Source organism: Corythoichthys intestinalis, chromosome 16 (genome assembly GCF_030265065.1).
Source record: "Corythoichthys intestinalis isolate RoL2023-P3 chromosome 16, ASM3026506v1, whole genome shotgun sequence".
NCBI classification, from domain to species: Eukaryota; Metazoa; Chordata; class Actinopteri; order Syngnathiformes; family Syngnathidae; genus Corythoichthys; species Corythoichthys intestinalis.
The window spans coordinates 31493604-31508934 of record NC_080410.1 but is presented as its reverse complement, the minus strand read 5'-3'; the positions used below and the strand labels follow the sequence as shown (position 1 = coordinate 31508934).

The window sequence follows — 15331 nt, the reverse complement described above, 5'->3', positions numbered from 1 at the left end:
TTTTTTGTGTGTTTTTCCAACTTGAGTGAGGCATTAATTTGATGGTCTGAATGGGACAAGTCGCATAGAAGTTGACCATTTCAAATCCGATCCGTGTTACTTGCGTATGTGGTTTAAATCCAATCTAGGCCACATTTTTTCAGAATGTGGCGGCGGTCTGAACTGTCAAGTCTCCCAAATCCGTATCACAATCCGTAGTTATTTGTTTTGATGTTTCTGCGCATGCGAGTCAGTTTGCTCAGCGCGTGTCGGACTGCGAATTACTGCGCATGCGTAATACTTGAATGGACTCAATGGACAAAGGCAGTCTGAACGAACAGATATGACAAATATGAATTGTGCATTAAGACCTGAAGTATGAACTTAGCCTAAGAGTCTGATGTTGTTGTTGTTAGTTTTTGTAAACTTTGTGATGTCAAACGTGTTTATGGATTAAAAAAACAACAAAAACAAAAAAGGATCAGCAGAATGTCAATATTTGGCTGAAAATGATAATCGAACAGTCAGCAAACAGGAAGTGACTATGAAACTAAATCCAGAGATGCAGTCATTTTAATTTTTTTGTTTTTTAATGAATTCTTTTTTCACATTTTAAATCGTTTGTTTTCCTTTTGATTTTTATCTTTTTTATTTAGAAATTAAACGATAGAAAAGTATATTTACATTTCTCTCGTTAGTTCCTTTTGTAAGAAAAATATACATATATTTGCTTGTTCCCTTTTGCTTTTTATTTTTTAAAAAAGTGGACAAATACAAATCAACTAAAAAAAATAAAATAAAAAATATATTCATTCTTAACTCACCGGGCAACATTGACAGTGATAGAAAAACAACAACCCAAGTAATTGCACTTTTGAACTTTACAGCGAACAAGTCTAATCCATTTCCTGTTCCAAATGAATATTTGACTTTTTTTTTCCGTCAATGGCAACCAAAGAGTTATCTATGAAATAACATCAAACCAGCTACAAAAGTAGAACGTTTCTTGATGTGTTTTAGTTTGCGCGATTAAAGTGGTAATATACCGAACATATATTACCACATGTGTGCTTCATGTTTTAGAGCAGATCTGGTTTGTCTATCACCAACAATAGCAGCCAATGAACCACTATCTTCATTTGTCCAATGAAATATGTCTGTTGAAAGTGAACCTTTCATTTTCCAAGCTGTTGAAGCACTAGTATCTCAAGCATCTACCACACAGTCAGGTCCAGATCTTCATGCTGCCAAAGGTCCTCCTCGGCACTGAGCTCCTTCACCTGGTATGATGACATCATTATCACTAGGGATTGACAGCAATCAGATGCACGGATGCGACCGCTCACCTGGTACTCGCTGACCTGCACGAGTTCTTGCGGCTCCTCAGAGAAAAGATGTTCAGATGTACGTCTTAGCTCCACCATCACTTTCCCCTCACCTGATGGACAGACACGCACGTGTCAGTCAGGAGGATGTCGCCATGGCGACAGATTGGCGCGAGCGGTGCCGGCTGACCGAGGAGAACCAGCACCACCGTGGAGAAGGCCTGCACTGCGGCTTTGTCTCGAACCAACTTGTGTAAGAAGCTTCGCTTCTGCAGCAGTGATTCAGGACCTGTAGACACACAAACACAGAGCCACTACTACTTTCTTGTACGACTGAAATAGACTTGGGCTGCCATGATTAATTCCACAACTTCTCGATGATACAATTAGTTGACATTTATTTCAATAGTCGATTGATTTCGAAGTATTGTTGACATCAGAATACCGTAATTTCCCGAATATAACGCACTTTTCCCCCCCAAATCAACTTGTAAAATCATGGTGCGCATTATAAACGGGTACATGGATAGAGACAGGAATATATATATAAAAACCGATTTTTTTTTTTATTGACACGGCCACGTTGTGTTGAAGAAACGTATGCGGCAATCCGTTGCCGACCATTACGGTACGTGACGTCACCATTTTGTTTCGGTAATACTTCACTCTGATCGGCCGAATGATTTCGTCTGTGTTAAATTCTGCTTTTTTTACTCTTTATAAAGCACAGAATTTAGTTTCTTGAACTAATTTGAGTCAACGTTTATTCCAGCTCCGCAACTCGGGCCATAACAAACGCAACAACACAGACTTCCTGTGTCCGTCAACTATATCTGTCCTTCGGGAAACTCAAACCCAAATAACCATATTCCTATTGTTACTGTCGTGTCGACAGCGATGAGCTCTCTCGGATTTCCGACTTACGTTCTCACTTTCATTTACCGTATCAATCCATGGAGGAAACATTTATTCATCATGATGAAATGGGCAAGTTATACAGCAGCCTTTAAAAGACAAGTCACATCTGTTTTGTTTTTTCCTGGATTCTGGTAAGTTCAAGATGTTATCTGATCATATTATTACCGTACATATGGTCAGTTTACGGTAATGTTTTGAACTACCAATGTGCTATGCTTGTGCTGTGTTTCACCAGTCAATAAAATGACATTTCTGTATCTGTACACAAGCTCTGATTTGTTGTATTCCTCTATTTAGTGGTGCTAAAATTAGGGTGCGCGTTGTACACGGGTACAATAATTTCCCCTAGATTTTACAAGTGGGTGCCCCTTATATTCGGGAAATTACGGTAGTCATTTCCCCCCCAACCTTTTAACTCACTGTCTGCCATTGACGGCGTTTAATTTATTGATTTAATATCGACCATCCAAAATAGTCCATTAATTCAATCATCATCATGGCAGTCCAACTCACGATACAGAATAATGAAACCAGGTGCAACAAATTAAATTCTGATATACGCCACACGTTACGTCTGCTACAACCAACCAGTGTTCATGTAGACATCTTCCACTGAGGCGGCTCCTCGGGTAATCACGCCATGGCGCGGGAAGGAGATCTGGACCACACAGCCCAGCCTGACACGCACTCGCCCGCTCACACCCGCTTCCTCTTCATCGTCTTCCTCAGTGGGAAGCTCCTTCAGCTACAGGCCATTAAGAAATGTTCGGGTCACATGAAACGCCCAAAGACTTCATTCACAAAACAGTCGTTGAAATTACGCTGATGATGTCACATGTCCACCCGTTGAACCCCAGGCAGTGATTGGCCAACTCCACACAGCGCATATGGCTCAGGGGTTGGCTGCCAGATAAGAAGTGAGGCTGTTGCTTGGTGCTCAGCCTCACCTGAACACACAAACGACACTTGAGCGACTTTAAAAAAAGATGACGACCACTTCTCTGTGTGCACCTTGAGGGGCGTGTCCTGGAAAAGAGGGCATCCATCCGTGCTCTGCTGAGCTTTGCGGGCATGAGTTGCTGAGTAGAACTTAAGCATGGCGTTGAAGCCGGGCTGACTCAGTGTTGCATTAGGATTCACCTTCACCAGGTAGAGCGGACCGAAGGCCGAAAAGAGCGTGTACAAGTGTTCCTAGGGTATACAGGGGTTGAACAAAATAATGGAAACACTTAACATTCTGGCATCATAATCATTGAACATCATTGATAAAGAATTGCAAGAGGAACATTCTAATGAAGTTAGCATCTCGTACGGCCGGCACAATCCCCAAACCTCAACATTATTGAGCATTTATGGTCAGTTTTAGAGATTCAATTAAGACGTCGATAAACATGCGCTACACCAGTGCTTCTCAATTATTTTCTGTTACGCCCCCCCAAGCAAGACGTAAATGTTTCGCGCCCCCCCAAACTCTCTGCCGCCACTGTAAATAGTATTATTTGTCTATAAAATTACTATTATAAATACGCATCTGCCTAACATTGTGTCCTTTTTTTCTAATAAAGAAAAAAAGTAACATAGATCAACTTATAATAAAGTATAACTTTATTAACATTGTTTTGTTTGTAACAGAGACTTGACGTGCATCAATTTGCCCGGATTAAAAAAAAAAAGTCACATTCAAACTGTAAAAATACACTCAAGGTACATTTTTTGACCATTTGATACAGAAAAATAAAATGTAATAAAATCCGTAAATAATAAATTCAAATTGATTAGAAACATTAACTCATGAGGACAATATGACAAAAAATTTGACCGAAAAATCAAAAATGAATAAAGGAAAAAAAGAGTGTCCTTGGACAGAAGGACAGTTTTTATTTTTGCTGCTCACACTCAGTATTACCTCCTTTGCAATGGTGTGGAGTCATTTTGCAATGAGCATGCTAACAATGCTCACTGGTTTATTGATATAACACTGACAAAGCAGGACGATTGTTGGCAATATTCGGCACGTTTTCGCAGAAAAACGGCTTATCAATGAGATTGGGGTCGAATGTCTTTAAGTGGCGTCTTAATTGATTTGGCTTCTGGCAGTCCGCTGTAATTATTTTTAGACACAGTAAACAGTGGTCTTTCCTCATCACCCATTGTATTAAAAGTCAAAGCTAAAAGACAAACGGCACGAAAAAAGCACATTCTCGGCGGCGGAGGCAGAACCGTAGGTGAGGGCGGTCGTCGTGACGATCCCAAGCCGAAAATGGCACTTCTCGGGCGGCGACGTGAGAACCGGACAAGACAGTGGGTCGCTGCGTGAGTGAGTCCGGTCGGAAAACGGCTTTCTAAAACGGCGGCGGCGCGCTGCTCTTCATATCTGTTTTCTGTGTGCTGAGTGCTCTTCCTTAGTTCAAAAATACTGCACGCACTCTGAAAATGAGAGCGCCACTGCCTCCCACTGAGTGGATGTGCAAGTACACTTAATTCCAGTCCGGCAAAAAAGAAAAAAAGAAAAAAGTATGTTCCCCGAGGACACATGCGCCCCCCCTGGCATCGCTCTGCGCCCCCCCAGGGGGGCGCGCCCCACTATTTGAGAAGTACTGCGCTACACGAAGGCTGGAGGAGGTGAAACTCCTGAACTTTTTTCCCCCCATCAAAGAAAACAAAATCGCTGGTATGGGAGTGTGTGTATAATGTAAACATGATACGAGTCATATACACGTGCCTTTTACGGAAAAAAATTCAATTATTTTTGTTCTGATGGTAATAATGTTGAGCTGTGGCTACTAGTTTAGGCTCCCCCAAAGGACTGCATTAATTTGAATTTTATTTATTTATTATTATTTTATATTTATATGGCATTGCGGCACGGTGGCTGAGTGGTTAACACATCTGCCTCACAGTTCTGAGATCAAGGGTTCAATCCCGGGCTTCGGCCTTCCTGTGTGGAGTTTGCATGTTCTCCCCGTGCCTGCGTGGGTTTCCTCCGGGAACTCCGGTTTCCTCCCACATCCCAAAAACATGCATGGTAGGCTGATTGAACACTCTAAATTGTCCGTAGGTATGAGTGTGTGCGTGAATGGTTGTGTGTCTCCTTGTGCCCTGCGATTGGCTGGCAACCAGTTCAGGGTGTCCCCTGCCTACTGCCCGTTGTTAGCTGGGATAGGCTCCAGCACCTCCGCGACCCTCGTGAGGAATAAGCGGCATGGAAAATGAATGAATGAATGAATAAATTAACATTATATTTATGTGCCAATTTGCTTATATGTTTTGAAAAATAAAAATCCTGTTCAATGGAAAAAAGTTTTTTTGTTTTTTTTTTAAACCCAGATACCTCAAAGTAACACATTTTCGAGCTCTAATTGCAATACCGTGGTATTTTGGCTTAAGGTTATCATTCCGTCAGAATATCATACCGGTACATGCCTAGACGTAGATTTCCACCGTAATCGTCTCTAAAAGAGTTAGAGGGTATGAGAGGGTATAACTGAAGAATGGCTAAAAATTCCTTTGGAAACAATTCACAAGTTGTACGAATCAATACCTCGGAGAATTGAGGCTGTAATTGTCGCAAAAGGCGGACATACACCATATTAAATTAGTTTTTGTAGATTTTTTTTTTATGGTGTTTCCATTATTTTGTCCAACCCCTGTAGATGTACAGTGGGGTAAATAAGTATTTAGTCAACCACTAATTGTGCAAGTTGTCCATCTTGAAAATATTAGAGACGCCTGTAATTGTCAACATGGGTAAACCTCAACCATGAGAGACAGAATGTGGGAAAAAAAACAAACGAACAGAAAATCACATTGTTTTAATTTTTGAAGAATTTATCTGCAAATCATGGTGGAAAATAAGTATTTGGTCAATACCAAAAGTTCATCTCAATACTTTGTTATGTACCCTTTGTTGGCAATAACGGAGGCCAAACGTTTTCTGTAAGTCTTCACAAGCTTTTCACACACTGTTGCTGGTATTTTGGCCCATTCCTCCATGCTGATCTCCTCTAGAGCAGTGATGTTTTGGGGCTGTTGTTGGGCAACACGGACTTTAAACTCCCTCCACAGATTTTCTATGGGTTGAGATCTGGAGACTGGCTAGGCCACTCCAGGACCTTGAAATGCTTCTTACGAAGCCATTCCTTTGTTGCCCTGGCTGTGTGTTTGGGATCATTGTCATGCTAAAAGACCCAGCCACGTCTCATCTTCAATGCCCTTGCTGATGGAAGGAGATTTTCATTCAAAATCTCTCGATACATGGCCCCATTAATTCTTTCCTTTACACAGATCAGTCGCCCTGGTCCCTTTGCAGAAAAACAGCCCCAAAGCATGATGTTTCTACCCCCATGCTTCACAGTGGGTATGGTGTTCTTCAGATGCCATTCAGTATTCTTTCTCCTCCAAACACGAAAACCTGTGTTTCTACCAAAAAGTTCTATTTTGGTTTCATCTGACCATAATACATTCTCCCAGTCCTTTTCTGGATCATCCAAATGCTCTCTAGCGAATCGCAGACGGGCCTGGACATGTACTGGCTTCAGCAGGGGGCTCGTCTGGCAGTGCAGGATTTGAGTCCCTGGCGCCGCATTGTGTTACTGATAGTAGCCTTTGTTACTGTGGTCCCAGCTCTCTGTAGGTCATTCACTAGGTCCCTCCGTGTGGTTCTGGGATTTTTGCTTACCGTTCTTGTCATCATTTTGACCCCACGGGGTCCAATCTTGCATGGAGCCCCAGATCGAGGGAGATTATCAGTGGTCTTGTATGTGTTCCATTTTCTAATAATTGCTCCCACAGTTGATTTATTTACACCAAGCGTTTTAACTATTGCATATTCAGTCTTCCCAGCCTGGTGCAGGTCTACAATTTTGTCTCTGGTGTCCTTCGACAGCTCTTTGGTCTTGGCCCTAGTGGAGTTTGGAGTGTGACTGACTGAGATTGTGGACAGGTGTCTTTTATACCGATCATGAGTTAAAACAGGTGCCATTAATATAGGTAACGAGTGGAGCCTCGTTAGACCTTGTTAGAAGAAGTTAGACCTCTTTGACAGCCAGAAATCTTTCTTGTTTGTAAGTGACCAAATACTTATTTTCCACTCTAATTTGGAACTAAATTCTCTATAAATCAAACAATGTGATTTTGAGTTAGGTCTTTATTTTAAAGTGGAAGTTCAGAATTGTTGACATTAGGCTTAATCTTGGAGTTAGCATGGGTTTAACTAGTCGCTGGAGTTGAACAAATTCTGTGCAGTTTTTCAGTTATTTGTTAGTTTCAGGGCTCAAAAGTGGCTAAGCTAGCGCAAGTAAATGGTGGTTGAAATCAACTCCATCGACTACCGTATTGGCCCGAATATAAGACGGTGTTTTTTGCATTGAAATAAGATTGAAAAAAAGGGGAACGTTTTATATTCATGGTGTAGATATTATACACATTCACGACGCTAGATGATGCCAGATATCATTGAAGCGATGTTCTGTCATGACAGATCTCAGCTACTAGTTTACAATAAAATAATGCAAACTGGTTAATGTTTTCCTTATTCAGATTTCTTTTAAGACTAGTTACAGTTAGACTTCACCTTGAGGGTTAATGCAGTTATTGCAATTTTGTTGTTTGATCACAACAGATTGGTTTATTTACATTTCAAAAACCAAAAGCCATTCATTTACGAATGTGATTGCACTTTAGTTTACATTTTTAAATGTTCAGATATTAAGATTTGAATGAGGCAAAATAACATGCTTTTTATCTCAAATATATTGTTATAATCATTTGTTTCAGATGTACTGTAATTATTTTCTGTATAAAAATTAATTTGGTGTTCAAAAAGTCTTTTTTCAAACTTGAGTCTTGAAAAAGAGGGGGTTGTCCCATATTCAGGGCGGTCTTATATTCGGGCCAATACAGTAATTAAACCTCCACTAACTCTGATTAAGCCTTATTTGAAAAACTCAATTACATGCGATGAGATTTTTTTTCTTGTCATTTTTATGTAGAGGCAGCAAAAGGAGAAACATTGATAAAAAGTATCTATTCATTTACTTTTAAAATAACTTACTTTGATAATAATCAGTAATGTAAGCAGATTACTTTTTTGAGGTGTAATCACTGATGATTATACACAAATGCTGCAGGTGTATTACATCAGTGCCAGCCCAAATAGTTCATATGGATGACTTCTTTGTCAGTGACCTGTTTGTTTGTTAACTTCACACATGTAGACACGTACACGTACGTGAATAAACTATGTACACAAAAAGTCAATACAAGTAAACACATATACATGACTTCACACATTATGTTGTTAGCGTGTACTGACGTGTACTTGCGCCTCTGTGAATTGCTGCTTGATGTTCCACACAAACAAAGTCTTGTTGTTCTCCACAGGGACCAAAAAGTCCAGCAGGTCCACCTCCATTACCAACTCAACAACGTTCTTTTAATCGTCCGGAACTCGACAAAAAAAGTTATTTCATCAAAAATTATTTGTTGTCTGCCGTCAAAACAAATTCAAGTTTGCTAGCGGTCGGAAGAACATATTTGGCGCGCTTCCGGGAAAGGGCGGGGCTTCATGTGCTCGCCAATGAAATAGTGGATGACGACATTGATAGTAGCATATCACGTGTCTTGTTCTCGTCACATGACCTGGTTTCAGTTTCTCAAAAGAAACAGACGTCGAAAATAATCACGTAACATTTTAACGCGCTCATTATAACTTAATTTGAACTTTTTTTGTTCCCCGTGGGAAGGAAGGACAAAACAAGGATGAAAATAGTAACATGAAACGTGAATGTGATATCATGAATGAAAAAGGAAAGTGAAGGGACTTCCCTCACGAGAGACCAATTAGATTGTGACGAAACCATTTTTCCCACGCAACATTTGTTTTCCTTTTTTTTATTGCATCATTTTCACTTGGACGTTCACTTAAAACTCCTTGGCGCCCAAATTTCAAAACTTAACATTAAAAAAACTTTCACTTGTTTTTGATTTTAAGTAAATGCTGAATCAAGTTGAGAAAATTAATTATAATACATAATCAAATAATACTTAAAAAAAAAAAAAAAACATTCATGTACGATGCAAATTAGCAACAGATATTTACAGTAAAACAAAACATTGAGACTGCTTTGATCTGGAACATAACTAAATCGAGGATTGGTTAAAAAAGTCTTTCTATTCAACTTATTATTACATGATTAACTCATTGGCTGCCACTGACGTTGATAAACATCCAATCTATTTGAAATGGATGGGTTGACAGTGAACCAGTCACTCACCCCAAATGGATTGGATGCCTTTTGCCAATGAGTTTCCCTCCTAGGAAATCCATTAAATGCTGGTTTCTGGACCGGCAAAAGCAGTTCAAAACATTACAAATTCTGCAGATCACTGTTGTGTTTTTTTTTTTTTTTTTTTTGTCTTTTGGTACTAGTCTTGTTGGTACTGAATCCGGCATAGCTATGCTGGATTTATGAGCAGGGTTATCAGTCAACTATGTAACTCAGTTGAGGGAGTGTGTGCATGTGTGGAAAGTGAAAGTAGAAAGAGAATATGGGTATTTCGCGCTCCTGTTTTCTTTTTCCCATTTGGACGGTATAAGTGAAGAGACAAGATGGGCATGTGGGACATACTATCATCACCATGTTGGAGATCAGACGTGCACAGGTTGTCCTTATCCTCTTTGGGTTTCTTGTACCCACCCTCTGCTGCGACTGGCTAAGACAATATATGGATTTGAGTGACGAGTGTCTATCAAAGCTGCAAAATCTGGTAAGTACAGCCTCCATACATATTGGAGCCTGGGGGGCTGATGCCGACTGTCTGTGTTCCTAATGAATTAATCTTGCAGGGTGGTCCCGTCACGAATGAGGAATTTCAACTACCCTTTCCCAGAAAACTTTATCGGCAGGCAAAGAAGTCTCAGGTAAGAGTCACTGGGCACATAGCTTTCTGACTTTGGCACTCATTCAGAGCACAGATGTTGACAGGTGTGTGTTTTCAGGCGGCGTGCAAATGGATGTTCATCCGTGACAATTTGGGCCACATTTTGGATCTTTACCAGGATCTCGATGCCTTACGAGTTGGCTGGGATGCCAACAACTTAGAGGATCTTCTGGTACTACTTGACAGACAGAAGACCGAGCTCAGCGAATGTGTATGTAGTTGCTCTTCTCTTTTTTTCTTCATTTGAAGCTTGTTTGTAAACACACATCTTGTAGTGAGGAATATAATTTTGTTAAGTTTGGCCACAGTGATCTAGTCAGTTAAAATACATTGAATGCCTCTCGCCGTCAATAGCAGCCGATTAGTTAATGGGTAAATTTTCAACTTCTGTAACTATTACATAAAATACTCTGTTGAATACTGTACATACATCTGGGCTGGCTGTGGTGATTGGATGCCTGTCGTCATAAATGGCACTGAAACATGATCCATTACCTTCTTATCAGAATAGAGTAGGTTTTGGCACAGTGCTCCAGACTAACATTTTTTAGTAAGAGCACAGTGGTCCCCAACTTAAAATTTTAGGGGCGCAAGCAGAAGATTCAGGGGAGCGCACTGTAAATTGACATGCAAAGTTTTCCTCTAATTTTCAGCGTTTAACCAATATATACTTTCATATTAATGCATAAATCTACAAACTTATGAATCTATATTTTACTCTTTATCAGTTTTGACATCAACTAGTATACTGCTTAGAAATTAGGTAAACATAAGAATTTAGTTCTATTTCTGTCACTACAACCAATCAGCAATGGATTTATTGATCAACAAACCACCTACGAGGACAGTAGCCAACCTGGAAATTGACATCCATACGCCACACTCTGTCAAAATGGAGGAGAATATCATCTAGCAAAGTGTGACCAGCACATACTTTATGATATCTCTTGGTATGATTTACGGGACATAAATAAAAAAGCAGCAGTAAGGGAAATTGTTGACGCTCAGAAAAGGCTGGAATTTTTAAAATGCCCTACAAATTCATTTATGCATATCGCTGCCGCTGCAGTCGTATCATGCCCCATGTGTTGGGTTTCAGCTCAATTGCGATGACTTTCGCATTTCGCCATCGCTCATCGCCTCCCGTGTGTCGAGCCCCTGAGTCGGACTTATTTCCCCCGTCAGCCTCCTTTGAAACAGTGCCGGCAGGTTCGTTGGAAAGAATTTAGTCACTAAGGCTAGGTTCAGACCACAGGTCTTAATCAGTGTTGGGCACGTTACTTTAAAAAAGTAATTAGTTATAGTCACTCACTACTTCTTCCAAAAAGTAACTGAGTTAGTAACTGAATTACTCTATAGTAAAAGTAACTAGTTACCAGGGAAAGTAACTATTTCCGTTACTTTAAAAAGTTGTTGTATGTCAAAGAATTTGAAATTTTCTGAGCAGTATTCGAATCAGTTGAATAGAGAAGAACAGACAGATAATTGTGTTATAGAACCTTGTAATATTTATTGCACCTCACCAGCAACAGATTTATCCTACACTTGAAGTGCAACAAAAATAAACAGTAAACAATATAGTAAAATAACAATCAGCAGTAAACAATAGAAAGTGAGTTTAATAAATTAACTCTCACAACCTGAGACTAGTGATGCACGATAATACATTTTTCAACTGATATCGATAACCGATTATTTCCTGCCCCTTCCACCCGATAACCGATAATGTCACGCCGATAATTCTATTCAAATATGTATGTAAAATGTTAAAGTATACAATTCAATACAAGTATATAAAGATCAAATGTTACTGTGCAAAAATGTAATTTAGTGCTATTTTTTTCTACATCAAATGTGAACAAGTAGTAAATTCCAACATCTAAACAATGGCAATGACATTGTGTAATGGTAAGCTTTTGGCAACAATTACTTAGAGAGTAAACACCCAAGTTGCACAAAAATGCCTTTAAAAGTAAGCCATTCCTAACATATATCACATTACTACACTGCAAAAACACCTCCTTAAAACTAGCAGAATTGGACAAAACTGTTGATTGCGCACATTTGGAGGCTAAATCGATTGCATTATCGGTTGAATTTCGTTTTATCTGGATTATCTGTGTGACGTCATAATTGCCATTAACGGCCGATAATTATCGGTGACCGATATTATCGTGCATCTCTACCTGAGACAACTGCTCAAGTAGACATTGCCTACTGTACTTCAAGTATTTTGACTTGAAATAGTGTTTATATCTCCACCTCGTAAAGGAGAAAGCTTCCTCTGAATGCTGTGCCATCATATCCCTCTGCATCTGTTTTGCGTGTGTGTGTTTGCCGCACGCGCTGTTCCGGTTTGTGTGTGAAAACACCGGCTCTGATTGACTTACCATGACACATGACTCTAACCCTCAGCCAATCACAATGACTTCCATCGCATCTATCCAGGGGGTATATTCAGGTAGCCTCGTCCCCCTACTCCTCCTGTCACCCTCAAAGCGTCTGCTGTCCTCAAGATGGAAGCAGCATTCTTGCTGGCTGACAGTGGGAGATGGGAACAAGGCTAGCATTCAGGTGTGGCAAACACAGAAACGTTAGCAAGCTTTGGAAAGCATTGTCTAATTGAATGAGCAGGGACAAACAGCCTGGAGTCATAAGAAGTACGTGCTGTAATATTCTGATACAGAATTATCCCAGGCACCCTAAAGTGCACGGGGCGCCATTATTGTTTTGCTCAAATGATGCGGGAGTGAGTTAGAGACACGGCCTGCCGAGAGCCGTACGTTTGTGTTAATGTTGAAGTTATATGTGCTATTAAAGAAACAGAGTGCCAGCACGTCCTGTGTGGTATATCTTTGCTAAGAAAAAGCACAAAACAAAACACGTGCGCTATTCTCGAACCTGAACGCACCCCAAGTCTTGGATGACAAATAAACAGAGCAGAGTAGACTTGCTATAGCTGGTAGTTTCTTCAATTTAGTCAGAGTAACGCATCGCTTTTGACCGTCAGTAACGGTAACGGCGTTGTAATGGCGGAAAAAAGAATTAGTTAGATTACCTTGTTACTGAAAAAATAAAGCCGTTATGTAACGGCGTTATTTATAACGGTGTTATTCCCAACACTGGTCTTAATGCACGAATCCGATTATTTCGTATTTTTCCGACTCGAGTAAGGCATTAACTTGACTGTGTGAACGGGACAAGTCGCATAGAAGTGGACCATTTCAAATCCGATCTGGGTCACTTTCGTATGTGGTTTAAATCCGATCTGGGCCACATTTTTCAAGAATGTGGCAGCGGTCTGCTGTGTAAAAGCCGAGTTCAAGCTAGGCGCTAATGCTAATGCACAGCTACATCGCTGCCCTCCTGACTGCCGCTCTTGCTCTTTGCTTACGTAATTGCTAAATGAATTCCGGTTTGGGAAGCTTGACAGTTCAGACCCGCTGCCAGGCAGACTTGACCACAGTCATTACAAAAATAAAATGAAGAAAAGGATAAGCCTGATAATGCTCGGTTTACTTTCGTGCGCCAAATAAGCAATATTTCAGTATTGCTTACATGGTTGAGTCAGGGCAAACTGACGCACACACATAAGGCTTATGATTAGAGATGTCCCGATCGGGATGCCGATCGATCGGGTCTGATCACGTCATTTTCAAAGTATCGGAATCGGCAAAAAAAATATCGGACATGCCTTTTTTCAATATATATATATTTTTTAATTAAATCGTTTTCTAATTGTATTTAACGTTACAGACATAATATGTTACACTCATCCAGAGTCTTTAGTTTAGGCTTAAGGTAGGGTTATCAAATGTATACTGTTAACGGCAGTAATTATTTTTTTTATTTTTTATTTATCACGTTAAAATATTTAACGCAATTAACACATGCGCTCCACGACCCACTCACGTATTGTCGCATCCAACCTGTAATGGTGCCGTTTTACCTATATATAGAGCTAAAAGGCAGCGTAAAATGAGTAGAGTGGATTTTGGCAGTCTTTGGAGCCTTTTTTTAATTGACTAAAGCCTTACAATCCCTCTCCCTACGATTAGAAATATCGTGGGAAGCAATGTGGGGAAAATAGGTAGTAATTGAGCTTTTTCTTAACGCCCTATGTTATTTCCCAACGTAGAGAAGATATATCAATTGGTACCACTACGCACAGTCATGGTTGCACTTCCCATCATGCATTTGGGCAGAACAGTTAAATGGCTACAGTATCATTTACTGAAAGCTCAACAAATACACTAGATGGCAATATTTAGTCACAATATACAAAGTCACATTTATCCTTTAAGAATTACAAGTCTTTCTATCCGTGGATCCCTCTCACAGAAAGAATGTTAATAATGTAAATGCCATCTTAAACAAATACAGTACTTATGTACTGTATGTTGAATGTATATATTCGTCCGAGTTGTATTCATTTTTTTCTTAATGCATTGCCAAAATGTATATGATCGGGAAAAATTATCGGGGATGATTGGAATTGAATCGGGAGCAAAAAAAAAAGCAATCGGATCGGGAAATATCGGGATCAGCAGATACTCAAACTAAAACGATCGGGATCGGATCGGGAGGAAAAAAACATGATCGGAACAACCCTACTTATGATGTGTGTGCGTCATTCACGTCCATGCATTCTATCAATCCATATAAACTTTGAATATAAGACTAAACGGGGATTATTAATGTCTGTTATTTGTGTCCTCTTTTTGGAAATGAAAATATGATCACCCTGGAATGACGTACAGCCAGAATGTGTAGTCATTTGTTTTGATGCTTCTGCACATGCGGGTTAGTTTGCTCAGCGCGTGTCGGACTGCTAGTTAGTGCGCATGCGTAATACTTAAACGGGCTCAATAGACAAAGGCAGTATGAACGGGCACAGCAAAAAAAACAGATATGACAAAAAATCGGATTTGTGCCTTAAGACCTGCAGTATGAACCTAGCCTTATTGTCCTTTTCGCTGTTGTTTGCAAATGCTGTCAGGTTTTCGCGCGACCCTAATTATAACCAGCTCCACAGAGTACACACATCGCCCGCCTCCACCTTCTATTTCCTCTGTTGTATTTTATCTTGGCAAACCAGCTCATTAAATTACGGCCAACTAGTGGATTTAACAGTGAAGAAGTTTGTCTGCAACAAAAACACAAAAAAA

At 40.0% G+C, this 15331-nt stretch overlaps 2 protein-coding genes across 4 annotated transcripts in view; both read right to left on the bottom strand.

Annotated features, from left to right (window-relative positions):
- Positions 1–1193: 1193 nt before the first annotated feature.
- rdm1 (RAD52 motif containing 1) lies at positions 1194–3320 on the bottom strand. Its single transcript, XM_057860684.1, has 6 exons — positions 3234–3320; positions 3044–3169; positions 2811–2967; positions 1495–1593; positions 1326–1417; positions 1194–1259 (listed from the first exon to the last, which is right to left on the bottom strand). Exons 1-6 carry the CDS (start codon positions 3318–3320, stop codon positions 1194–1196), a joined length of 627 nt encoding a protein of 208 aa, XP_057716667.1.
- Positions 3044–15331, bottom strand: part of abi3a (ABI family, member 3a) — a 36791-nt gene continuing 24503 nt past the window's right edge. For 2 of the 3 annotated variants that reach the window (XM_057817444.1, XM_057817445.1), the window contains 2 exons: positions 12554–12701; positions 3332–3413 (listed from right to left, as the gene is read on the bottom strand). In XM_057817444.1, coding sequence (XP_057673427.1) covers positions 12575–12701 — 127 coding nt within the window. In that variant the 3' untranslated portion in view covers positions 3332–3413; positions 12554–12574. Of the gene's footprint in view, positions 3170–3233; positions 3414–12553; positions 12702–15331 lie in introns of those variants that run through there. The other variant, XR_009060867.1, reaches the window with a different exon arrangement.

What these genes read in the sequence shown, in the direction of transcription:
- rdm1 (XM_057860684.1), bottom strand. Translation starts at nt 3,320, where the DNA reads ATGCTTAAGTTCTACTCAGCAACTCATGCCCGCAAAGCTCAGCAGAGC. An exon ending in TCCAGGACACGCCCCTCAAG is followed by an intron (nt 3,170 to 3,233) that starts GTGCACACAGAG and finishes TTGTGTGTTCAG; the next exon opens with GTGAGGCTGAGCACCAAGCA. An exon ending in AGATGTCTACATGAACACTG is followed by an intron (nt 1,594 to 2,810) that starts GTTGGTTGTAGC and finishes GTGTGTCTACAG; the next exon opens with GTCCTGAATCACTGCTGCAG.